The sequence below is a fragment of the Manis javanica genome, chromosome 3 (assembly GCF_040802235.1).
Source record: "Manis javanica isolate MJ-LG chromosome 3, MJ_LKY, whole genome shotgun sequence".
Taxonomy (NCBI): Eukaryota; Metazoa; Chordata; class Mammalia; order Pholidota; family Manidae; genus Manis; species Manis javanica.
The window spans coordinates 51317991-51344994 of NC_133158.1; the positions used below are offsets into that span (position 1 = coordinate 51317991).

The window sequence follows — 27004 nt, forward strand, 5'->3', positions numbered from 1 at the left end:
TTCTCTCGAGCCTCCCTGCCCCGTGCGGCGTTTGCAGTGCCTCCAGAGCCGAGCGGCCAGGGCAGTGTGCCTGGTCCCGCCCTTGGGCCTCATTATCTACGTTTCCGCGTCAGCCCGCCGAGAACTTGGCAGGGCCTCCCCGCGGTGTTCGGGAACACTCTGTGCCCGGCGCCCGCCCGCCGAGCCCTGCTCCCTCATGCCGGCGCTGCGGGGCCCTGACGCTCCGCGCGGTCCGCGGGCTCGGGCCGAGGTACCCTCACCGGGCGCCTCGGTTCCCCGAGTTCGGGCCAAGCAGTCCGCTCCTCTACCACCAGCTGGGCGGGTCACATCGCGCGGAATCGAGGGGTTCAGAAAGATGCTGTGGCCCATTTTAAAACAAAGCCCAATTATTAGCGCGGGGTGGCTGTTTATGCCTGTCCGATGTCAGATCCCCTGAGGGCTGCGCACAACCAATACCCAAAGGAAGGCTGTCCCAGAGACAAGAAACGGGCTTCGGAGCCATCTGACCCGTTTTGAGGCCCAGGCCCCCCGCCGCCCCCCAGCTTGTTCCCTCCTTGGCTGCCTTAGCTTGGGTAAACCGCGGGGCCTCAGTCTCCTCTTCCGCGAGGATAACTGTGCGTGCTGGTAACTCCACAGGTGGCGCGTGGAGGGTCGCAGGGACGTCAGTGCTGCGGTCTCACACCTCCAGGACCCCACCTTCCGCGGCCCCGCCTCGGCCTTGGCGCCTCCCTGGGGGCGCCGGGCTCCGCGAGCTGCGCTGGCTCCAAAGTGCGTCACGGGCACCGGCTGCGCTCCTCCCGCAGCCGGGGCGAGGCTGGCACCGGGCCAGCGCGGGCCGGGCCCGGGGTTCTGAGCCGTCTCCTGGGCGGGAACCCAGGCGTGGAAGGCGCCCAGGTTGCTCGGTCCTTGACGCGCTGTTGGGGGCGCCCTCCCTGACGGGCAGTGCGCCAGGCACCGGCCTCCGCAGCCGCCGGGCGCGCGAAGGCTACACTTTCCCTTCTGCCCCCCTGGTTTCCTCCCGCGGGGCGGCAGCGGAGATTTCCTCTCGGGGAAACTACGCGGATCCTTCCCGGGGTTCCTCGCCCCGCCCCAGCTCTCCGCCCCCTCCCCTTGGCTGGGGAGCTGGTGCCGGCCGGCCCCAGGGAGCAGGCTCTGGCAGCCCGGGCCGGGAGGTGGCGGGGGGCCGCGGAGCCGCTGGCCCCTGACTCGTTCCGCCATGTGACGCTGCCCAACGCCCAGCACTCCCCCTCGCGCCCCGCACCATGCTTCTGCTGGGACACGCGCGCCCGCCGCCCGCGCCCCAGCCCGCGCAGCATCCTGGCCTCCGCAGGCAGGTAGAGCCGCCGGGGCAGCTCCTGCGCCTCTTCTACTGCACTGTCCTGGTCTGCTCCAAAGAGATCGCGGCGCTCACGGACTTCTCCGGTAAGAAGCGCCCTCCCTCGCCCTCGTCTGGGGGCAGCCGCCCCAAGGGGCACGACAGGATTGGATTAAAGTTGGGGAGCGCTCATAGTCAGTTTTCTTGGCATAGAGGTGCCTGCGTTGTGGGGTGGTGGCAGGGGAGGTCCCCTAGAAGGAAGGGTGAGTAACGTATTTGGAGCTTCTCGTCCTGCTGTTGACCCCGTCAATTTCGCAGCATCAGAGACCAGCCTAAAGGATGCGTGTTTGCTGGAGGCCCTTTGACTGAGCGGTGTGCCGTGCCCAGCGCTCTAAAATACACGTGTTGTGGTCGAAGGAGCTGCCCTTGGTTTGCCATCTGTACAGTCTGCCTCAGGCAGCGAGCGTCCTGGGTGCACGTAAGGATACTGGCCCAGGAGACATCTGACTTGAAGTCGCACCCGCAGGCAGGGAGGGGCGCCGGCGGGGGCAGCAGTGGTGCAGATGCTGTGAAGGATGAGCAGGAGTTTACAGAGAGGAGGCTGGGGGGAATGACTTTAACTGCAAAAAATAGCCATCCCCACCTCTTCCAGTTCCAGCTTCCTTGACCAAAAATAACTTCCTAGTCCCAGCAAAGGATGAGTCTTTCTTTCGGAGGACCAAGGCTCCCGCAGCTGATCCCAGACGGCTCTGTGGTTGTAGGTGTGGCACCACAAAGTAAGAGGTTTCTGGGTTTGATGGCTATAGGCACCACAGTCTTATATCCCTTCTGCACTTGCTTAGAGGAACAAACGTCCTGTGCACTTGTACCTGACCTGGGTTTCCCACTGGTGGGGCTGGAGGCCTTCACCCTTCCCCAGCCTGCCCAGCCCAGGAAGCAGCTCTGAACCCCACTGTCCCCCTTCTCCAGAGATCTGCCGAGTCCAGGCTTTGCTTTTCCCTGTGGACCCAGCTGACAGGGTCTTTTGCAATATAATCATGGTGAACAGCGTCATTCCTCAGCCCTGTTTGTGCAGTAGACTAGTACATGGCAGAGAACACTGGCAAACCAGAGGCCGAGTTGGGTTTCTAGTTTACTGACAGAGAATGTCATTGTTAGCTGAGAGCCCTTAGGTCACAGGTTCTTTGCTTTGAATATTTAATATCAAGGCAGTGATTCTACCTAGCAAAGGAAGCCAAGATATGTCAATTTGGCAAGCAAACCGTGGTCCTTAAAATCAAGCACCACAGGATCAGAATGGTGTGGTAAATGTGCTAGGAAATGGTCTTTAAGTGCTATTGACTTTTTCTTCTTTTTGTAATAGGACTCACTTGGCTGCTAGAAAGTTTTGTATTTGCTGACTTAAGCTATGGAAAGGAGTTCTTCATTTGGCCACTGTCTAGCTCTGAACAGTGTAAGGGAAGACTTGAAAGCTGACAAGCCTTTTTTTTGTGGTGGCAACATTGCAACTGAACAAATATTGCTTTAGGTAAATTGCGGCTTAACCATTAGGTTGTTCTCACAGATCCTAGACACTTTGAGTTTGTTTCTTTAGGGAAATGGTTGTGATACTTGCAGCAGTCGAGGGGTTACCACCCAAGTTTGAAATTGTCTGCATGTAGCAAGTCACTGAGGGTGAACTCGGGCTATGGAATAGGGCTGCGATATCCTGAGGGAAATGGATTACTTTGATGCATGTTCTTCTAAATGATAGAAATGATAAAATAAATTTCTTCTGATTTCTGTGGGAACCTGAACTTCCGGTTGAAAACTCCCTGAGCTGGCAGGAGGTGGTGATAATTGCCAAGTCCAACCACAAGCAACCCCTAAATTTCCTCTGGTCCGCTTTGCTCTTCAGAGATCTGAAGACTGGGAGAAAGTGTCAGGGAGGCTTTTTGGGAGACAAAAAGAAAAACAGCATCTTCCCAAACCACAGACACACTCAAGTTTCAATCTAAATGATATTATTGTGTGGTTTCAGGGAAACATTAGAAAAAGCTCAGGGAGAAAAATGCCTTCTAAAGTTGATCAGTTTGACTTGAAACTTAATGAAACTTTAGGGACCCCCAACCATATGAAATACAGCACTGAGGAAACTTCCTAAGCTCCAAAGATGACATCTGAGTATTCAGTTGAATGTTTTGGACAAAGCAGTGGATCCTGATCATGTAACTCTGACCCCCTCGCCTCCCCCACAATCCCAGCCTCAAAGCCTGATGCCAGGTTTCCTGTGGACAGGCAGTCCTGTTCCTTTTTATGAACATGGAAAGCTGTGCAGAAACCAGAGGCCTGAAACGAGACAGTGGACCTTCCCCAGAGGAGACGTAGAACTAGAGCCCAGCACCTGAGAGCAGCACTTGACAGTGCAGATACCTGCTTGTTTCCCTAAACAAGGGAGACATCAAAAACATCCTTCTTCCATCCCCTTCTTCACAAGGTGAGGAGGTCCCAAGTTCCTTCCATCCTCCCTTAGTTTCAGTTTTTGATGTTTCCATGTGAAAGAAGGTGCCAGGATGTCAGGGTCCCAGCCACTGTGTGTGTAGTACAGGGCCTCCAGGAGATTAGCAGTGCAGAGTCCTGGAAAGTTTCTTAAGCCTTTATCTTTGCAACTCTTCTTTGAGCCTTTCCTGGGTGGTCAGCTGGTGTCGTTTTCCTGGGTCATTGGTTTTTTTTGCCCTAGGGATTCCATCGTCAGATCCCACTCTTAATAAGCCAGATGATGCACTGTGGTACCTCCTCCCTCCCCCTTCATACTCGTGACTTGAACTAATTACCTCCAAGCCTGCTGGGAAACAGTCTCCCCAAACACTCACTTCTCTCCCATCCCTGAAGATATTGAGATACTGCCAACGGCCAGTGGAAGGCTATCATCACTACATTAAAAACATATCCCAGGAAGGCAAGAGCAGTTCATGCAAAATTAGTGCCTCTGATCCTTAATGCCATACTCAAATGTGCTTGGCTCTTATCCATTTTCCTCTTTGGGATGGAGTTCTTTGGACTGCATTCCCTAAGTGGGGATTTGACCTGAGAGGTCCAAATTGATTGATTAAACACACACACACACACACACACACACACACTCACACACTCACACACACTCACACACTCACACACACTCACACAGAAGTATAATGTCAATGTCATTTTTGTTCAGAGAACAAGGCAGGGGTGAGGGGCGGGGTACCATTTTTGGGTTCCAGCCATAAAAAGCAAAGGCTCCTGTACAATTGCCCTGCTTTAGAGAGTGATGTTTAAGTGTGTCTCCCAAATTCAGCTCACCATGGCTTGTTTTTTTTGGTGGTTTTCTCCATTGTCTCTGCTGAAGGCAAGCAAGGTCTGCCTTCCCTGCTGCTTCTCTCTCTCTCTTCTGTTCCCTTTCTTCCCAAAGAAACTCAACAAGACCGATGGGCTTATGGAGAGGGATTGGGTGGGGGTCAGGAAAGGGTGGAAAATTGTTCTAGTTCCCACTTGGATTCCTAGAAAACTGCCAACTTTGGACAAACTGGTTGTGATCATGTTTACATGTTGATTTTGCCCTCAGGCACATGGTGGTGAATGTGGAGAGGAGAAAGGACAGGAGATAATAGCCTTTAAGGCCTTCAGTGTACCAAAATGTTCCCAGACCTCAAAGAAAGGTCACTGCATGATGGAAGGGGTCCTCTGGGCTGATGTCATTGTTTCCAGATCCTTTGCAGCTCAGAAAATAAACCCTTATTTCATTGGCCAAGAATTTCAGAATCAAGAAAAATGGCAATTAAATTGATCTTGGAGGCTCAGGGTGGGAACTAGATCCTGAGGGAGGGGACACAGTTGTCCGTTAAAGAGAGGTTGAACCTTCCTGTCTGCTCAGGTAAGCAGTGGGTCTCAAGCCTGGCTGCACGTTAGAATCATTTGAGTCTCAACAAATGTATGGATGCTACCATGGTTTCTGATTTAATTGGTCTGGGAAGAACCAGGCATTGGGCTCCTTTTAAAAGCTCCCAGGCAATTCTAGTGTACAGCCAGAGCACAGAGCCACTGCGCTGGTATTCCGAGGGCAGGGCTGCTCCTGCCTGTGCGTCAGTTCTTCCAGGGCACACAGGCATGGCCACTGGCCCTTCACCCCTCCTGCAGGGCTCACCACCAGGGAGACCAGTGACAGGATTTGTCACTGCATCGCAACACACATGTGTGCACACACATGCACACCCAGGCCCACATGTACATGCATGCCCATGCCTGCACACCCCCCTGCACATGGAGCTCTGCGTCTTTTGATGCCTTGGTCACATCATCCTTTTGTTCAGGATCATCTTCACTTTCAAAGATTTTGTGGAGTGAAAAGCCAGCTCATCACCAAAGGAAAGCAAACCGAGTGTGCGAAGGAGTTGTCCAGCGGTCAGAGAGGGAGAGAGATGAAGAGCAAGTGTCCGGAACTGCTAGTCTGTTTCCATGGAAAGCAACTGCGTTTGAAAAGTGTTGTGCTGGCTCTTTCTGCAGCACAGAGGTGGAGTCTGGGCAAGCGCGTCGTCCGTTATTGATGGCTTTGGTGTCCCGGGTGTGTTATTGGAAAGGGCGCCTGGCAGCAGTTTCAGGGCGGGAGCAGAAAGGGAGTGAGAGTCCTGGGGTCCAGGGTCACCTGACCTCACCCTCACCGCAGCCCGCTGAGGGGAGCAGCAGTCTCACTTTGCAGCTGCACTCCCAGCCGCAGAGAGGCTGACTGACTTGCCCAGGACAACCCAGCTGGAAGTGGGGCAGAGGAGGACTCGACCAGGAGTCCAGGGCTGCGGCTAGGCTGCGGAACTGCGCTGGTGTGGTGCTGAGTAGGGGGCAGAGGAAAGAGGTGCCACCACTTGCCCAACCTTTCTAGACAGTCTAGGGGTTGACCACCGTGTTTCAGTTGCCCGCTGAGTAGACTGACCCTCCAAAGTGGAAGCGGGCATGAGGTGATCCAGGAGATAGAGGAGAAAATTGTTAGAACTTCAGTTCTCTTGTATTTGTTTCTTTTATATCTTAAAAAAGGAGTTGTTTTGCCTATAATTAACCTGTCAATTGACAGTTTTCTCCCCTGTGGGTTTCAGCCTCAGGCAAGTTCACTCTGGATTTGGTGAAGACCAAAAAAAGACAACAGAACATTTTGGGGGTAAAAGGTTTTACACCAAGCTTTGTTCTTGGGCTGGCAGGTTTATAAGAATCCTGCCCACCTCCGGGGCAGTCTGCTTGCAGCAAGCTGGTCTCTGCCCCTGGGCCTTCTGCCTCCTTGCCCAAGAGCACTGGGTTAAGCTCTTTATATAAAGTCAATAATAGCCCATTGCCAACACGTGTCTAAGCATGTGCCTGTGAGCATTGCACATGTGCAATGGGCAAGCAGGCCAGGGTCAGGTGAGGATCCTGGCCATGAAACTTCCATTTTCGCTGCACTAGTAGAACAGTATATTATTTGTAATTAAATGTACATATATCAGAGATGTATTTTCAAGATGCTTTTACTGATGGGGTTCATGATTTTAAAGAATTGGAAATCGCTGGTCTTCTCTGCATCCTGTGAGCACCTCTAATATTACTGAAAAGGCACTACTTGGAGTAATGTACACTGAAAGAATGACTGTTCCCCCGTTACCCACCCTGGCCCCCACCTTACCACTTACCTCAGTTTCACAACTACTAGTGAAATTTAGATGCAGGATTTGAATCCTATACTGGTCTGGTTTCAAAAACCCATACTTTTGTTATTTGAACTAGTAATGGACCTGGAATATAGGGGTGAGGGCACTCAGAAGGGTTTTGATACCCAGTCATTATTTTAATTAGGCTATTGTGTTTGTATCTTTCTGGAAAGAAGTAGGTTTCTTTAATAACATAAATCCTAGGGTCACCAATATTTTAGTACTGGAAAGAGAATCTCTGATGGGAAGAGTAGCTGACCAAGTGACTATAGTCCTTTCTCCCTGAACTTCTCCTTTTCCCTGGAGGTCCTTGCTCTGCTACCCCTTAACTGGCTTCTATGTGTGCTCTGACTTAGTTAAAACTCTGGCCTGGCATAGGCAGTAACTTCTTTACTTGACTTCCCTCCCCACAAAAGAAGTCAGTGAGTTAAAATAACTCATTTTCCCCTCACAACCCCATGAGAAGAAAGAGAGAGAGAAAAAGAAAGAAAAGAAAGAAGAAAGGAAGGAAGGAAGGAAGGAAGGAAGGAAGGAAGGAAGGAAGGAAGGAAGGAAGGAAGGAAGGAAGGAAGGAAAGAAGGAAGGAAGGAAGGAGGGAGGGAAGGAAGGAAGGAAGGAAGAAAGAAAGGGAGAAAGAAAAGAGAAAAAAAAAGAAAAAAAAAGAGAACAAGAGAGAAAGAAACTTAGGCAAACAGTGGTTAAATAACTTTTGGGGATTTGAACCCAGGGAGCTTCTCTAATACTAAAATAAGTTACAGATAGCTGAAAGCAGTGCCACTTCTGTAATGTTTATCTCTTAATCTACCAGATCCAAATTTTTCTCAGGACTTATACTTATTGCCCATTTCATATCCTGTCTACAGATAGTATTATCTAGCCCCAAAGAACTAGTTACAGAATAGGATCTGTAATCTGTTTCTGGAAATATGGTTGAATTTGTATTCTGATATTATTTCTATAATAAAACACCTATGGCTGCTGAATAAAAGATAACAAACATCCTTTAAATGATTGAGTGAGTGACTAAATACAAGGAATATCCAGGGAACAAAAATGAAGAGGAATCAGAAAACTGGAGAAGTTAGCTGGCACTGACTCTTTGGGTACCCTGGGGCATTTTGATGGTCAAGAAAGATTTAACAGTTCATGAGGGCTTTAGATATCTCCAGATAAATCCAGGACCTGAAAGAACTGAACATCCATAAAGAGGTGGATGGAAACAAATCAGCTTCGCAAAAAAAGATGACAAATTTGTTTCCACTTTAGCTCTACATTGGAGGGAAAAAATAACCTCCCTTGAGAATATGTAACTACAGGCCTGCCTTTTCAAGAGTTTGGGTTTTGAATTCACATTACCTTTACCAGAAAAACCAAGCTGAGAGACTAACAAAGTTGTTCCAGGGTAGTTGGTAAAACAAAAACAAAACAAAAAACTCCCCTGCCCTCCCAAATATTCCCTGCATCAAACATCATCAACACAGGCCCCACAAGATTCCTAGACATGAAATCCTGCTAATTATAAACAAATAATCCAAAATACATTATATGAGTAATATCAGTAGAAAAAACAGAGTTCTTAATAAATAACAAAGAGCATCTAAAACAAAAAGAAATAAAAGGGGGAAATCTAAAACATGAAGAAGGAATGAAAGGCTATAAAAAAAGAGCAGACATACTTGTAAAAGAACCAAGTATATCAACTAATTATAGTAATACTACTATGCCAATGAAAATATATTCATTGAAATTAAAAGCTGAATGGATAAGTTAGATGTAGCTGAAGAGAGAAACAGTGAACTGGAAAATAAAGTAGAAGAAATTACTTGGAAGGCAGCAAGACATAAAGACATGGAAAACATGGCAAAAAATTTATAAGATATGGAGTATGGAATGAAGGTTCACATATATCTGATCAGTATTCCAAAGATAAATATAGGGAAAATGTGGGAGAGGTAACACTCAAACTGATAATATTTTGGCATTAATTTTCAAGAATTAAAGAAAGATTCTTCTTCAAGTCTCCCAGGCAATATAAATAAAAATAAATTTATACCTATCATATTGAAACTATAAAATACCAAAAGCAGATTGATAGTTTTAAAACAATCAGAGAAAGAAAATGTCATCTATAAGGTCTTGATAGCAGCAACAGTGAGAGCCAAAAGTCAGTGAAATACTTTTCCAGATTATAAAACAAGCAGAACAAAACAAAACTGTCTGCAGAACTATATACCCAGCTAAACTATCTTCAAGAGAGCATGTGATATAAAAACATGTTTACCACTAATAAATCCTTACTGAAAGAACTACTAAAGTATGTGCTTCATAAGGAAGGACACTGAGCCGAGAAGGAAAGAAGTTCTAATGCACTTTACCCACATTCCTTGTTCTGTCTTCCTACTCACAGATTGCCATCTCCTTCCTTTGAGAGAGATATCTTGTCTTTTTTGGCAGCTAAAGTCAAGAGATAGGATTTTGTCCTTGTTTTTATATTGAAGTACATACAATAAAATGCACAAATTTTATTTTTTTTTAACCCAGCTGAGTTCCTCTATTGACTTATGATATCCATCCTGAAATACCCGAGACTCCTCCCCAGGTGATCATCAGTTACATGGTAACTACATAATTGGAGTTCTATATGAAAAAATAGGAAATATTTTCAAATCTTTCAGGTATCAGATCTGTGTTAAGTATGATACAAGGCTACTTCAAAGAGTCAGTCCTGTCCTGGAGAAGCTTCCTTCTCAGTGGGTTCATGGACAAACAGATAACAAAGCAGTTTGAGGATGAATAATAGATCTGGCAGGTCACATTCTACAGATGGTCTCCAAACCACAAGGCTTGGAATTAAGAGTTTAGTACTGTGTCCACAGACCTACCAGACAACTCTGGCCATGCATAGATTTTCCATCTCCATACCCACATTTCTGGACACCTGTATCACTCGCTCACTCAGGCCCTTGAAACTGAATTTCTCCCACACTAACAAGTTAGAGAATAAGGCAATGTTTGGGGTTAATTTCAACCTGACAGCCAAGTTCTCCACACACTGAGAAAGAAACAACATTAAAATTCAAAACTCAGGCCACTGAATCTGAAATGTATGTTTGCAAACTGTCTGATTTCATGTCTGCCTCAGATGTCCTCTGAATACAAATCGCCTCGTTTGGGGTTGGAGGAGCAGTGAGGAAGAAACCTAAGAATGATCTCCAAAACAAATCTTTAATTCGGATGAGTATAATAGAATGTAATCCCATTTCAAGTCTGTCAGCATTCCTTTGATGATTACAAATGACTCCCTTTTCCCCCGAAATGTGGGGGAATAATCTGGATAAAATGACCCTTTTTGTCTGCAAGGGCCTATGTGATGCATGCTCGTGACAGCTTTCAGAGTAGTGTTTCAGAGTCTGAGAAGAGTGCTATGCTATCAAGCCCTTCCTTTCTCTCTCTTGCCTTAGAAGATTTTTCACCTTTTTTGTGTTCAGTGGTTTCTGAAGTTCTCAGGCCTTGAAATCATAAATCATTGCACTGTACTCCGGAGCAAGGGTCACCAAGCCCTTTCCCTGTCTGCCAGTTCAACAGGAGACAGGTGGAAATGAGAATGCATGATCTTATCTAGAAGGCCAATTTGGACAGCTTTTGAGGGTCAAGCTTTAGGAATAAACACAATTTTATAGTCCCTTTTCTAGTGAAAAGATGTACACAGACTTAAAGTTCAGGCTCACACACCTTTTTGTAAATTTGATTATGAAATTAAGACAGTTTTAAAACGCCTTCCTCCATTGTCTGAGGCCTGAATGACTAAACACACCTTCCAAAGCTAACAATGCCAAATGCTTTGTGGACAGGTCAGCTGGGATGTAAAGACTCAGCGCCTTCCCCAGCTCTGGGATGAAGGGAGGGATAAAGGGGGAGCCTCAGGGGCCCATGTGCTATAGGACCCACTGTGTGGAACTGGTCACTGCAGGCTGTGGAGAATTCCACCGTGAGATCTTCAAGTCCTGTCTGTTCTGCCTCTAAGCCACAGAGTTCAAATGTGAAGGTTCCTCTCTTCTGGTTTATCTTTTTTTTTTTTTTTTTAATGAAGCTAGGTGCCCCAGGATGTTTTTGCCTCAGGATTATTTTTAAATAATGTTATGCCTCCCTAAAGGCATAAACCAGATCTTTGAGGCAAAAGGTCTGCTTTTGTTTCAGACTTCTGTGTTTACAGCTGGCTGTTCAGAGCAGGTTATTTGAGATTGTCAGTGTTCCCCCCAAATGCCACATGGTCCTTAGAGTAAATGGCTGTCTTTACTGGATGAAAGTTTAGCTTGTCCTCACATTTAGTCTAAACCAGTGATTCTCAATCTAGGGAGATTTTGTCTCCTCAGGGAGATTAGGCAATGTTTTGGGGCAATTTTATTTGTCACAACTAGGGGTGCTGCTGGCATCCTGTGAGGGGAGGCCAGGACACTGCTAAACACCCTGCACGCACAGGCAGCCCCCATGACAAGGAATAACCAGTCCTTGTGCTGGGGCCGGGAATGCTGGGCACCGCCTGCCCACCTGTCCTTGTTTTATTTCCTACACTTTTGAAATCTGAAGAAGGTGACAACAGTTTTAAAAATCAAAGTTGAATCTGGGAAACCTAGAGACAGTTCTACATGCTCTTCTTCAAGGCTACAGAGAGTGCCGTTACTTAAAGCCCAGGAAGTGGCAATCCAGCCACAGCTGTGCTTCCACACTCTGTCCCCTGCTTTCCTTCGTGGAATTTGTCCATGACTTTGACCCTTTTGCCCTCCTCCTTTCAAGCTCATATATTGGCCACCATTAATGTCAAACCAAAATACCCTCTGGAGAGGCGTTCAGGCTTGACGTGGTTTGCTCATTTACAGCAAGACACATTTGCAACACCTCTCAGCTATCTACCACGTCAGCCACACGGGCACGAGTTAGGGGCATTTTGATTTGAATTTTTAAAAGGAAAAGAGGCAAAGTCAGGAGAACTGTGTGGAGGCCTGCTTTTCCTCAGCACCTCCTCGCCTTTCTTCCCTCCTTCTCTGTTCCTGCTCTCATTCCTTCCACACTCTTGATCACCCCCCAACCCTCCCGCCCCCACACACCCCACTCCAGAGCTGCTGGCACAACCACACAGGTTCACGGATGCTTCTAGGAAATGTGCATTCACCTCTCAGGCTGCCTGCTACACACTCTCTAAAGACGCCTACTCAGAGAGGTTTCTAAGAGTGCAGATGCGTGAGGGAACCCTGGTGCTCTGTCAGGGCAGCGCGGCTTGCCACTTGGCTGCAAGCTGTACACTTACCAGCTCCTGGGGCTGAGCACCACTGGAGGGCCCTCCCTGAACAGTAGGTGCAAATGGATTCCTCTGAAATGATAACTCCCATCCTGCTCCGAGGCTACCAGCCCCAAGGACAGCCACCTGCTTTCACAGTTTGCCCCCTCTGTCACCCTTCTTTCAAACAGGTTGCCACTCTAATTAAAATATTTCTTTCCTTCTGCCAAACACACAGAAAATACAGTACTCTTTCCAAAAGAGCGAGCAAGGGCACCAGCAGGAATGGGTGTGCTGTATTTGTACAGTTTTGTGACTCAGTACATCTGAATCTTGAAGCATTTTAAGAGCATTGTCCAAAAAAAAGGTCTATTGTGTGGCTCTTGGCACTGAAGAAAATAGCAGGCCTGTCAGAACTCTGTTTCAGATTTAATGTTAAAGTGGGGGGGTGGGCGAAAGAATGCTGTCCAGCAGGAGGGCTTTGCTCCTTTCCTCATTTCTGCCCGTTGTGGTGGGCTAAAACTGGACTTTTCAGGATCAGTTCTTATTCAGAAATTGGAGCATCTTCCTTTGACACCCTTTTTATAAAAAGGCATCAAGTTCCCAAGCAAAATGTCTTTAAAATAAATGTGGCTTCCTGCAATGAAAGTAAAAACATATTTGACTCTCTCTCTATATATATATATATTTATACCCACACACACATATATGTATATGTATATACATAACATTTTTGACTGTCCATCCCTCTGTATCTATGTGTGTGTAATATAAAATATAATATAATAATATAATATAATATAATATAATATAATATAATATAATATAATATAATATAATATAAATGTTCAAAGCATCTTCTTACAAGATCTTATTGCTCTTCTTTTAATATAGTTTTAATGAAAATGCAGGCCTAGAGACAGTATTGATTTTCCAAATGCCTCATGCATTTGGTATTTACTTCTGGTTATAGACGTTATAAAAGTAAGTGGGAAAAACATTTTAATAAAAATTTCTTTTCCTAGTTGTTTCTTTCCCAGGACATTAAACAGTGATTTTTTTCATCACACATATATTTTAATATAGAGTACACATTTTATCCTCTATGTCTCTGCCTTACCTTGTTAATAAAAATTATATACTATATTTCTTTAAAAAGAACCAAAGCAACATATTCAATCCCTGGATTCAGCTAGTGAATAGGTTTTAAGTTTCTGGGCCGGGAAAATTCCCCATAATGTTGCCAAGCACCAGTCTACCTGATGGGAGTGACTTTCTACCCAAACGAGTCATGTGGGTCCTGCAGCCAGCACCCTGGGCCTCAGCATTACAACCTCTATTTCCTGGTTTCCAGAAAACTTCCTCAAAGACTGGGACAGTCTTTGAACTTAGGGGTTTTTTCATAATGGGAAATTTAACATGACAACCCCACGCACAACATGGATCGCACCAGGCTGGGTCCAATATAAAACCAGACCACAGACAAAAAGATCAGTCTCTGGAAACTGAGCACAGATAAACCATCTTGGCTCTCTGCAGCCCCTCGATGCTGTGATGAGAAAGGTCTGACCAAAAAAGTATGTTGTAATTAATTGCTCCTTGTGTGTAGCTAAAACACACACACAAAAGCAAGGGGACTTTCATCCTTAAAGGATAGTCAGATTGTGACATGCATCCAAACTCAAACTACAAACTTTCAAGGAATCTTGTAGAACCTTCTGGAACGCAGACTTGAGACTACTCTGCACTATTTATCTTCATTACCCATATATTCTCTTTCTGTGAGAAGGTAGATTTGTTAGGTGGCGAATGCCCAGTCTTATATAGTAATTGAGAGTTTAACTTTAAGAATGTCAAATGTTTGTGATTCACTGGCACAGATTGGGTCAAAATTGCAATGTTGAGTGTTAGGTTGTAAGTTTATATAGTTATCATTATTATAATTCAAGCAAGCTGCAAGGAATGGACAACACCTGACAATATCTGCACTTCAGTGAGCTGTAGGGAAAAGTAAATGTTCTGCAGTCACATAAGCCTGAGAACCACAAGGAAGAGGTTCTCATTGCAGGGCATTGGGGACCCAGGGCTGATGCCATGGCATACTAATTCCTTCCTCCATGGACTTAATGCAATTATGTCAGGGAAATAAGCTGCCAAAGGACAATATGCAGACTTTAGAACAGAGCTGTTCAATAGCAATATGACACAGTGCATGTATGCAACATTAGTCTACTAGCCATATTAGCAAAAGTAAATGAAAGTGATAAAATTAATTTCCATGGTAAATTTTATTTAACCCACTACACCCAAAGAATTATCATTCCAACACTGATCAATGTTTTTAAAAGTATTGGGATATTTTACATTCCTTTTTTTCCTTACAAAGACTTGGAAATCTGGTGTTTTTTATACTTGAAGCACACCTCAATTCAGACTGGTCACATCTCAGGTGCTCAGAGGCCACATGTGGCTTAGGCCACCATTCTGAGTGGTGCGCTTTTAGAAGGTTGAGCAGGGTATAGAAGTCTTTAGAGGTCTAGGGCAGGGCACAGGTTGAAGTCTAGGATCAGGCCTCAGATATTTCTTAGCAGCTTCTTCCCATGGAGACCTGGTCAGCCCCTCCTCATGAAGGGCAGGCAGTTCCCCAGCTGGCCCTCTGTAGCTTGGCCTCCTAGCTTGCTTCCCTGCTGCTTGGAGGTGGATTAGTGAGTAGCCTTCTGCCTCCTCCAGCCCCTTTACTTGAGTCCTTGTGAAGAGAGAGGGCTGTAGGGCTCCACCCAAGTGTGACAGGACCTGCCAGCAGTAAGTCAGCCCTAGTCTCTCAAATCCCTATCTGCCACCTGCATGTCACAAAGATTCCATTCTATCATCTGGGCAAAACTCCTTTGGGGCATTGGGGCCAGACAGGCAGGAATGACTGAGTCAGTGCTCTTTGGAGGCAGCTCTTAGTTAGTTTTATCCCAAGGCAGAGAGCCCAGGCTGGGCACAGGTAAGGGATTTGCCAGGATGGCCTCCAGATTCTTAGTGGCAGGGCCAAGAGTGCACCCAGGACTCTGCTCCAGTTTTGAGTTACTGTGCTGTCCCCAGGATATTTCTCAAAAGAAGCAGATGTGAGGGTGCTCAGAAAGACCCCACCCCAGAACTGTGCCTCACCTGACAATACCACTGGCTGAACTGGCTGTTTATTATTTCTTTGGATTTGCTCTAGAATCACTTCGAGGATGCTTTTTAAATTGTACCCATGTCTGGAGCTTCACCCTAGGCCGACTGATTTGGAATCTCTGGGCTGTGGCCTGGGCATTGATACTTTTAAATCTCCTGAGGCGTTTCTAATGTATAGCTGCAGTGGAGACCTGCTGGAAAACATGGCACACTTTTAAATCTGTATCTTTATTAAAAATTAAATATTTTTATTATTTTTTCTGATGCAGAAAATTAGGAAGAATAGGACAAAGATTTTCTTTATACCCTTCACCCAGGTTCTCCAAATGTTACCATTTTATCACATTTGCTTTATTTTTTAAGTCACAGACAAGATGTCCTTTACTCCCAAATACTTCCATGTGTGTCTTCCTTAAGAACAAAGATACTTTCTTACATAACCAAGAACAATGATGAGAATGGGGAAACTAATCTGCTACAATACTGTTTTCTAATGTCCAGGCCTCATTTGGATTTCCCCAGTCATCCCGGTAATGGAATTTAAAGCAAAAGAAAATCCGAGCTCACGCATTACTTCCAGTTATGTTTCTTTAGTTTTGCAACCTAGAGAGCAGTCCCTTGGGGTTCATCTTTCATGACATTGATGTTTTTGAAGATTACAAGATGGTTATTGTATAGAATGTGTCTGAGTCTGGATTTGTCTGGTGTTTCCTCATGGTTTCCTATATTCTCGTGCATTTGTATGGGATGGCCACAGTCCTGAGGCCGTTGTGATGTTTGGTGAAGGTGGGGCACAGCCTCTTTTAGATTATGGATGCCATTAGCCGTGCTCACACAGACTAATTGATCATTTCAGCTGGCAGTTTATCTAGCAAAGCTGTAAGGGTGTTGAACTCAGGATAAGCAACTCTTAAAGCAGAAGAGGGGAAACAAGGAAAGATTCTGGAACCTCCCAAGGGGAACTGATCTAGAGATGCTACCACCAAGGTTGGTCCTGATTTTGGGCTTAAGTGACAGGAAAGCATGCAGTCTGGAAGGGGCTTCGGATTAAGGAGAGAGGCATGGAAGAGACTTTGCTTCCCTGCGGCTTTGCAGAGAGCTACCCTGCTGCCTCCAGGTGGACTTTTAAAATTTCCTTGTCATTGCAGCTCTGTCTTTTTCTTAGGGATCAATGACTTCCACATTAGCCCCAGAAATGATTCTGTTAAGATGGTGCCCAGTGTGACACTTGGATAATTCGACCTGCTTATTCTGTTACTTGTCTCCAGAGCAGGCCTGATTCTTAGTAAGGCAAAGAACACCAGGACTGCAGCTGGCAGAAGGCACCCACTTTGCCACTAGCTCAGAAGACCCTTTTATTCCACAGATCAAACCTATTATTTGTTTTAGTAAACGATCAAATCTCAGTTTTCCTTCTGTGTGCATGTAGGGAACAGTGTATCGGCTGAGGTCAAGAAGGGGAGGGTGTTGAGTCTGTGCGTTGGTTCATTATGCCTCCTGCAGGCTCCGGAGCAGATGTGGGAGAGAGCGCAGTGAGCTGCTTTCCCGCTCTGCTTTGCTGTCAATGTTTCTGCCCATTGTTGTCTTTGGCTTATTATCAGATTGTGTCATCCCCTTTTCTTTGTTCCCTCTCCCTACTTCCTATATTTACCTTTACCTGGGCTGCTGTGTGCTGCTGGAGGAACATCACATTGTTGTGGAGACTGTGGCCACAACAAATTTGGGTTCTCCAGACTCAGGTTGTGCCTTCTGCTCTCTTCCTCATACCTTTGGACAAAGCAAGAACTGAAGGAGGTAATAATAATAGAGAAGAACGTTTGTACAGAGTTGACTCTGGGCAGAGCACTTGTTCTCTGGGTTGGGTTGAATTATGTCCCCGCCCCCAAAACAGATATGCTAGAGACCTAACCCCTGGGGCCTCCCAGGGCGAATGTTTGCAGAAGTAATCAGGTTAAGATGAGGTAATTAGGGTGACCTCTAATCCAATATGACTGGCATCCTTATAAAAAGGGGAAATTTGGTGACCGAGACACGCACAGAGAGAACACCATGAAGACCACAGTTAGGGTGCTGCACGCCAAGGAGCCACCGGGTACGGGGGAGAGGCCAGAACAGAACCTTCTCCAGGGCCCTCAGAGGGAGCATGGCCCATCAGCACCTCCATCTCAGCCTTCTGGCCTCCAGAACTGCAAGACAATATATTTCTGTTGTTCTAAGCCACCCAGTTTGTGGAACCCTGCTACGGCAGCCACAGGAAACCAGTACAGCTGAATTCTGAGCATGTCAGATATAGCCGCTCGTTTGATCTTCATGGCAGCCCTGGAGAGAAGTGTTGTTATTATTAGCCTCGTATATAGATGAGACAAGTTAGGTGGTGTGTTCCACATCACATGAACTAATGAAACCCCTCCAGAAGTAACCATCCAATATGTGCCCCAACCATCATCTTATTTCCTGCCTCTCCTTCACAGACACCCTAAACTTTTCCCTTCCTCCTGCCACCCCTCTCTCTAAGACTGTGCTATGGGGCTTTCTTTCCTTTATGTGTCATCTCTTCAATGTCTGCAGCCCTCATTGCCCTGCCCACATTTTCTCCAGCTTCAGCCCCTACCAGCTGCTGGCTTGCTGGTCTCTCTCCCCCAAGGTCTCTCTCTGGATCTTCTGACCCTGGACACTCCACTGAGTGCCCCACAGACACTGCAGAACAGAATCACAACCTGGGAGTCCTCCCAAGTCTCCCCTGGCCCTCATGCCCCTCATCCTCATCACTTCTCGCCACCGATTCTAGAGCTAAATCACTGTCATTTCAGTCTGGACCAGCTGCATAATTTGCAGGGCCAGGTGCAAAATAAAAATGGGGGTCCCTCATTCAGAAATCAGGAGAAGGTGCTGCAGAAGGTACTAAAATATAGTTTTCCCCTGTCTTCTGTGGTCTTCCTCTCAACTTGTCATGGCATTTTTCATTTGCTCTTCAATGCCATTCTAAGTAAAGAAAAATAAACATTTTCAATTATTAGCATGGATTTTACTGTTCATCTTCATACTGTGTGAGTCAAATGCAAACAGAACATTTAATGGGTATATGGGCTTACAGAAAGTACACAGTTCTTATTTTGCATATGGGCTGCACCCTCTGCCGTGGCCCTCTCCCTTTGGGTGCTGATATTTAAGGAAGGGCGGAATGGTTCCGCTGTCCTTCTCTTTCTTTTTATGTCATTTTCAGCATGAGTGACTGGCTCACTCGGGGAAATAACATGAGTAAGGAAGGATATGATGAGGTCCCTCGCCTGTTCCTCTTACAATGCCATCTCCTCTCTTCATTCAAAGCAAATTCTGATTCTAATGGAAAGGGTGGCCTCAGGGTGCTGCCAGCATCCTGCTTACTCAGTGGTAGACGTAACATGCCTTTCTGATGCTCACTTTGAGTTTTGCTGGACACATTCCAGAATTCTATGCTCAGGGTATCTCAAACGCTACATGAGAAAGGGGTGACAAGGAAAAGTGGCAACTCATATTGTGGGGGTCTCCTCTGCCCATGCACATGACCATTGTTCCACCGGGCTTCACTTACAAAAAAGAAGTTCAAAGAAAAAATCGGTAAGAATTTCAAGATGGTGGCAACAGAGCATTAAACCAAGCATGGAGCCTTCTGGGTGTGGGGCCTGTGTAACAGCTCAGGTCATACCCCCGTGGCGTTGACGCTGATCTCTATCCCTCCCACCCCATTCCTCTGCCACTGTCTTAGCTGAGGCTTTCATCAGTGCTTCCCTGGAGGACTGCAGCCAGCTTACTTCCTTCACCCATCTCTCCAGTCCATCAGACACAAGCCACTGGAAGAATTTCTCTGCATTGCAAATCCGATCGGTATCACTCACTTGTACACAAGCCTGCAGTAGCTCCCATTTGCCTTCATGATAAAATTAAAATTCTTTAGCAAGACACTGCTTCCTCCTCCAGCCTTCGTCCCCAACATCACACCCTACACACTTACTGTGCTGAATGTCTGGAAACTTCCCCTGAGCCACTGTACATCTGGCCCTGCTGCCTGAGGCTTGTTTTCACATGGTCGGCTCCTGCTCTTTCTTCAGGCATCACCTCCTACCTGGAAGCCCTCCTGGCTTCTCCTGTGGGCCAGGTGCTTGTATTGCCCCCTGCCCACCATGCACCCCTGTGCTTCCTCTACTGTAACATTTCGGGTCACCCTAAGCATGATACAGTAAGAAAGTATAGAGGGTTGGTGAGGAGCCCCTTGAACCAGGAGAAGATACTCTGGACCAGAAGCTGGAGCCGAGACTTGCCCTGGCCTTGTCACCCATGGCTCTGTGACCTTCTGTGCAGCCAAAAGCGAAATACTTCCCTGGCCAGCTCAGCTGTCGTGGGGATAATAGTGAGCCAGGAGATGGCAAGCCTTTTTGTTAAAGGTTGAAAATTATATAAAAAGAAAATTAGGAATGAATAATTACATATTTTTGTAAATCAAAGATAAAGTTCCGCCACATTCAGACTTGCTCTGAAGGCAATCCCAAAAAGTAATTCTGCATGTCTGAATTAGATTTAAGGAGTAACCGTTTGGAGGGCTAGCACTCACCCGGATCTGTAAATCCTGCTCTATCTTATATAAAATATGCTTGATTCTCATTATTCACGGTAGTTGTGTTCTATAATGTCACTGCTTTTTAACACTAGCATGTACCGAATCAGTGTTCCTAGCAGAACACATAACCTGGTTTTATATGCATTTCTGTTTAGTAACACCTTGTTTAGCAAAAATTGTTGATTGAACTCATGGCCAGTAGCACTAAGCTCATGCCTGAATGAGGTTTCTCAAACACACGTTTTCTCCATCAGGCCCATCCAGCCTTCTTATACTTAGGACCACTAGCCAGGAGTTCAGCACCACAAAGCACAAAGATGGGAAAAGCATCAGTGCTACTGTTTTCCGAGGGAGAGGAACTGCCTCAGCTGGAAACCTGTGTTGGGCGACAAAACTTTTCTTGTGTCCAGGAAAGCCCCGCAAGTTACAAATGTTAGCAAGTGGGTGAATCTGCAAATACAGAATCTGTGAATAGCTGTGATCCAGTCAGATTTTCCTCAATTTACCCATCCAGAAGATGCCAGGAGCCCTTCGCTAGGCACAGGAGCCCGGGTGACGGTAAGTAATGTAGACATAGCAGGAGAGATGTCTGCCAAAGAGACCCAGACAGAGATGGAATCCCTCCATTGTGGTACGTGAATGAGGCAACAGATTAAGAGCAGCAAGTGTAAGATGAGGGCTGTTAGAAATAACAACGGTCAGCGAAGGAAGGATGCGAAAGAACCAATAAGGAGTTCGTCGGAGATGAAGAAAGTGGGGGTCCCTGGGGCCATTTGGTGAAGCCGATCCTCCTGAAGAAGTTGTAAACCAGGCCTGTGGTGAGCATGCCAGTGACTCAATTAAGGACGAATATAAAGATTCTAATTGCCGTGCAGGCGCCCGTATTTCTTTACATTTGCCCAGCCTTCCCTGTTCTGTGAAATACAAAGGAAGAAATGCAGTTACTTCCCCTAATTCTAAGGTGAAACCAAAGAAGGGGGAAGCTGAATGGCCTGTCCAAAATTCTCCGCAGAACCAACCAGGAGGCTGTAACAGATACAGCCACTCACCAGCCTGGCCTGGTCCCCAAGCTCAGCCTTTTGGATACGGTGTTTACATTCGTTTCAACTTGTAGAAACTTCCCTGCAGCTCTGGTTTTGTTAACTGCTCCAGGAGCAAAGCATGTTGGGTCAAAAGCACAGGGAACCTGTCCTGGCCCTAAATCCAATCATTTTAACCTTCCCAATAGCTTTCTGAGGTTTATAGTGCTACTCACCAAATATCATCCTCTCTAAAGTAAAACCAAAAAAAAAAAAAAAGACTTTCAATAGCTTTCTGAGGTTTATAGTGCTACTCACCAAATATCATCCTCTCTAAAGTAAAACCAAAAAAAAAAAAAAAAAGACTTTATTATTCTGAACATGGAAACCACTATATAATTTTCCAATTAACTGAATAAAGTGCAAAATGCATGCCCTGAGGTCTTCATTTTTCCCTTGAACACATCTCATGTACTTTCGATCGTCCTGTACATCCTAAAAGTAAGCAGAGGTGAAATAGGCAGTCTGGAGTTGAAAGGTTTCTCCAGGGCAGGGAGGCAGCACCTGTCTGCCCCCCGTCCTGGGGCTGGGGTGTGTGGCCTTCTGGTTGGTTGGCTCTCCTGACTGTTTCTGAGAGCCTTTTGTTGTACATGGGGATAGAGCCACTAATTTGGCCAATTCCAAGCAGAAAAGATCAAGTGTAGATTTCATATCTGAGTTTTAAGTGCTGGTAAAAAGTTGCATTAAGTTATCAAGTGCCTGGCAATCCCCTGCCTTAATCACCAAGGGGCCTTGTAGTTTGGGGGTTATTCTGTATCCCAAAGAAAAGAAAAAGTGTTCCATTTAGATCCTGGGGCAAATGGGGATTGATCCAGTTACTTTTAAACTGATTTAATCCAGATGGTGTTCACTGAGTAACTTGCTAGGCTTGGTACCTGGTTACTGAACAAGGTGTTCATTTTTACAGGATTTGAAAACTTTGGTTGAAAGGCAGGAAGGGGCTTCTACCAAACCTCTTCAAAATTAAATAGTGAATGTAATCATAAGGTTGTAATTCTAGTCCAGCACAGCCCATATAGAGAAATTTTTAATCAACTGATTCATATTCTTTACTCTCTTTCTCTCTGCATATATGTATATACATATGTACATATGTATGCATATGTTGTATATATATGCATATGTATACACATAAGTACATATATGTACATACAGAACACAGAAATTGCCCTCAGAGAGGCATATGAAATTAAAGGATTTGTTACATTCCTGGATCCTAGAGGAGGGAGGCGTGGCAGCCATGCAGGGGGCCATGTAGGAGGAGTGGCCTCAACCAAGCCGGTGGGGAGCTGAGAGAGGGAGAGGGAGATGGAGGGAAGGAGGGAGCCCCTGTAGGCAAGGGTCTTTACTGAGGTCAGGGGAGTACCCAGGCAGAAGGAGTAAGGAGATTTCATCGGTGTGTTTGAATGTCACCAGGTCGCAGTCTGGGAGCTCATGAAAGGGACCTCCGGGCAGGGGCCAGCCTTATCGCACTGTGCCGCTAGTCACTGCTCAGTCTGTTCGCAGGGATGCTGAGAGGTCAGGGAACAGAAGTGTTAAATAGTGACAATACAGTTACCTGGTGAGATCTGTAAGCACGGGGTGATGCTGGGTGCTCTGAGCACCAATCAGAATCTGCCAATCACCCGCTGACCTCTGGTCTGCTCTCTTCCGGTCTTCCTCACTTTCTCACTCATTTAACAAGTATTCATTGCCATCCTGCTATATGTTGGCCTCTTCCTAGGTACTGGGGACAGAGCAAGAAATCCCTGCTTACTTTCAAAAGGGGACAAACTGACAGTATGTCTCTAGGCAGTGAACTACAGCAGAATTGGGTCTGGGGCAGGAGGTGTGCTGAACTGTAGAGCAGCCAGGGAAGGTTATACTGGAGGTTATACTGGAGCAAAGGGCAGCATGAAGGGGCAGAGGGAGAAAGCAGATATTTGGGGGAAGAGGGTTTCAGGCAGAGAGAACAGCCAAAACAGAGGGGCTGAAATGGGAGTGTGCATGGCGTTTTTAAGAAACAAGGAGACCTCTGAGCCAGAGCCAGGGTGGAGAAGGGCAGGAGATGAGGCCACATAGGCAGAAGGGGCCCAACTGAGGGAGGACTTTGTGTTTGTGTTTGAGTGAACTGGAAAGCCGTGCAACAGCTGATGCGTGTGCAGACAAATACTTAGAGGGGCACAAGGATCTGACATCCATACACATAAATACACACACGGGCATCAACACAGAAAAACCCACTTTCAAGCATATATGAATCTAAAGGGGAAAACATGGGGCTTGATGAATTAGAGGGTTAGTGTACAGAAACAGAAAACAAGGAGATGTTGGGAGAAAAATAGCAAGACAAGAAATAACTGGGTAAGAGAATATCAGAAAACTGCGTTAAATGCAAATATTTAAAGTCCAGGAGAAGTGGCAAAGTATCCTCTCTGTGCCTAGAAAATGGCAATTGAGTCCATATGGTCCTTCCAGAAGATGGAAAGACGCTCATTTCTCAAAGCAGAAGTCAAAGAGAGAACCATGGGGTGTTGTCATTTTATTTGTCAAACATTAACAACCAACTTCCAGGGTTATTTTTCCATTACTGATTAGAAATTTGAGAGTATTTTAATCATATACACTTTGGAATTCATTTAAGGGTGCTTGAAACAATGACAACCATGGAGAGTTTCTAGGGTTTGGTTTTTTTTTAATGCCTTCAGAAATAGTACTTTTCTTGAGCTTTAAGACAACCAAGCAGTTTTATTGTCAAAGAGAATTGCTGAGTTTGTTGAGAAAAAGTGGCTGGAAACTGATTTCAGGAACTTGTAGGCTGAAAACTGGTGTATCAGAAGCCAGCAAACTTTTCCAAAGGAGCACTTAGCTGGCTTTTTTCAGGGAACCTCATGCTCATGTCTGTAAAAAAGGCTTCCATGGCATCCTCAAACCTGGGGAACCAATGATTAGTGGCATAATTCCCATAATGAAACCCTCCTTTGTGGCAATTTTATAGGATATGAGAGCAAACATCATTTACTCCCTTACCAGATGTCTTTGTCCTAAGGCCAAACCAAGGCTAATCTGGGAAGCAGTGGATTTGGGGTGCTTCCTGTCTTTGCCCTCTTCTGGGCTCCCTTTTCCAGACATTGGACTCCCAATCTCTTTTCCTTCCAGTACACCTGTGCTTTCCTCAGGGAATGAAACTGACGCGTCCAGCCACCATATAAAGTGCCTCACTTACACATCACTTATCACTTACACATCAACCCTATAAGTAGGCCTAAGTATCCCATTTTACAGATGAGGAAACTGAAATCTAAAGTGCTTACCCTTAGTCTGCCAAATAAGCATCTGATCTGAGGAGTTCCACAGCCTGAATTCCCTGCATCGTAGCCTGCGCCCGTCACCCCCGCTTTGGCATTTCTTATCCAGGCCAGCACTCTAGGGGGCACCATGCCAGTCTGCCCACATCCCCATTCCCTCTCCCACACTCGTCAGTATATGCAAATCTGCCTGCCTTAGAGCACTCCATCAGCACCACTAGTCTCTGCTTTCTACTTTGCTAATGCAGTTTTTAAAAGCCGGTGGCATTGTAAAAAGTGACTGGTAGCCTAGTTCATGAGACCTCTAATTTCTTTTATCTCTTTAGTGATTTAACTCATTTCAATTGGAACTTTTCGGTAACAAGGTCTTAAAGATATGATTCCCCCAATAGAATTAAAGGTCATGTGGAATGTTGTCAATGACACTGTGTCACACACCAGTGAGGTGTGACTGGTGAGTTTTGGTGCTTCTTCTACCTTAAGTAAAGAAGTCCTATCAGCTTTCTACTTAACACAAGTACCGGTTGGCAGGATGCCGGTGTAGTACTCAGGGTAGGCTGCTAGCTGCTGAAATGAACAACTCCCAAATCTCAGTGGAATAAGAGAAAAAAGGATTATTTCTTGAGCATGCCATGGTCCAGTGTAATTAGAAAAGAGGAGAGGCTGTGTTCCACGCAGTCATTCAGGGACCCAGGTTCCTTCGACCTTGTGCTTCCCACATCTTTGGGGTCCTCAGAGTCTATCCTTATCCCTTCTATCTTCCACACGTGACAGCAGATAAGGAAAGATGGGTGGGAAATCACACAGGGGTCTCAAAGGCCAGACCAATAAGTGGCAAACATCACTTCTACCTCTCTCCCTTGGCCAGAACTTTCCACTGGCCCACTATATTGCAGGGGGAACTGGAAAACATGCTCAGGGAGAAAACATACTGTCTCTGCCCTATCTAGACTCCACTTCACCTTCCGTCCCTCTTTGGTTTGTTTTGGGACCAGGATCTGAACTCATCACATAAGAGTAGGAATAGCTACCCTTCGTCATCCCTCAGCCAGCTAAGAAGCATGTTCACGGCTCTCGTTCTGTTCAAATTAACCTCCAGGTTCAACTTTCTTGCAAAATCTGGGACTAGAGAAATGACTTCAACTAAAGCCTAAATCCACCCTTTGATCTTAGTGCTCTTGGGTGCATGGTGTGCAGCCAGGAGCCCTTTATCCATTGTGCGGCCTCTCCCTCCCTCTCAGGAACACTGACTCATTGCTCCAAGGCCACGTGGGCTGCCCCCTCTTCATACTTTGCCAATTCTTTAAACACACTCACAAACACAAAAGAAAAACACCCTTTTCTGGAAAAGAACTTCAAACATGTAGAAACACCTTTGAGTATTTGTGAATAAAAGGGTGTAGCCGCTTATCTAAAGCATTACCCAAGTTGAGGGTGCTGCTTTATTTAAAAAGCCAAGGGGGACATTGTACAGACAATACAATTGAATTTCAATCTCTTCCCAGAAGTCAAGTTGTGATATTGGCCCCTGATGATTAGGGGACTTCAGCATGCAGATGTGGGGCCAGTGACCGATGCACCCGTATCCTATACTTAGAGTGACTCAGGCGACATCAGCCCTTGGGAAATTTGGACTTTCATGGAGGGCTCTGGCATCAGAAAAGGAAAAGGGGAAGAATTTGCACTCTGTTTAGCTTCTTCTAAATATTAGTAACTTCTAAAAACCTGATTATTTTTTTAAAAAGAGTGAGAAAAAGAAAGAAGGAGAGAGGGAGAGGAAAAGGAAGGAAGAAAGGAAGGAGGGAAGGAAGGAAGGAAGGAAGAAAATGAGGGAAGGAGGTGGAAGAAAAATTTTCCTTTCCCTTCAAACTCAGCAGTGACATTTCTGGACCGTGAGGGTGGCTCCTGGGCTGTGTGCCTGTCTCTGAGCTGACCATCTTATGATCGATGGTCAGAGCAAAGAGGGCCTCCTGGGGGTGTAATTTGGTTTTCATGGCACCAATGACAGCTTTGTAAATTCATGTTCTTCAAGACTTACAATACGATAGCAAGAAATTAAAGTTGTGCGGTGGTTTATGGTTCATAGAAGATGCCGCATGCATTATATCCTTTGATCCTCACAGTGAAACATGAGGATACCAGTCCCAAGAGCTGATGGTCATGGTTATACACCTTCATCCCAGTGTGAACCCTGGCCTGATCTCGGGGGTATTAATCCTCTGCTCTCTCCTCCTCCCAGACCATCACCTTACCCCCTCTCCTTACCCCCTGCATACTACTTGTTTCCCCTATAGAGGAGCACTTTGGGATACAGCCTAGGAGTCTGAAAATTCTGGACACTCTCTAGTTCTTGGATTGTTTGTGAATATATGGGTTTTTGTTGTGGATGCGGTAGGTATGATGATCCCATGAGTGACTTCCCGAATCTTTCTGAAGACACAGGAGAGCTCCTGCCTCTCTCAGTCATTCATGTCCCGTGAACTCTGCATCTACCTTTACAAATAGGAAAACATTAAAGCCTTCATCTAAACCACTCCAAGATTTGCTCAGACCAAACCTTTCAGGATGTTTTTTAGAGGGAAGTTCTAGCCATGGCTGCAGCTGT

At 45.9% G+C, this 27004-nt stretch overlaps 1 protein-coding gene across 7 annotated transcripts in view; it reads left to right on the forward strand.

Moving 5' to 3' along the window:
• Positions 1 to 576: 576 nt before the first annotated feature.
• Positions 577 to 27004, forward strand: part of EVA1C (eva-1 homolog C) — a 75069-nt gene continuing 48641 nt past the window's right edge. For 3 of the 7 annotated variants that reach the window (XM_017641918.3, XM_017641921.3, XM_017641919.3), the window contains exon 1: positions 579 to 1422. In XM_017641918.3, coding sequence (XP_017497407.2) covers positions 1263 to 1422 — 160 coding nt within the window. In that variant the 5' untranslated portion in view covers positions 579 to 1262. Of the gene's footprint in view, positions 1423 to 27004 lie in introns of all 7 variants that reach the window. The other 4 variants (XM_017641917.3, XM_017641922.3, XM_037014757.2 and 1 more) reach the window with 3 other exon arrangements.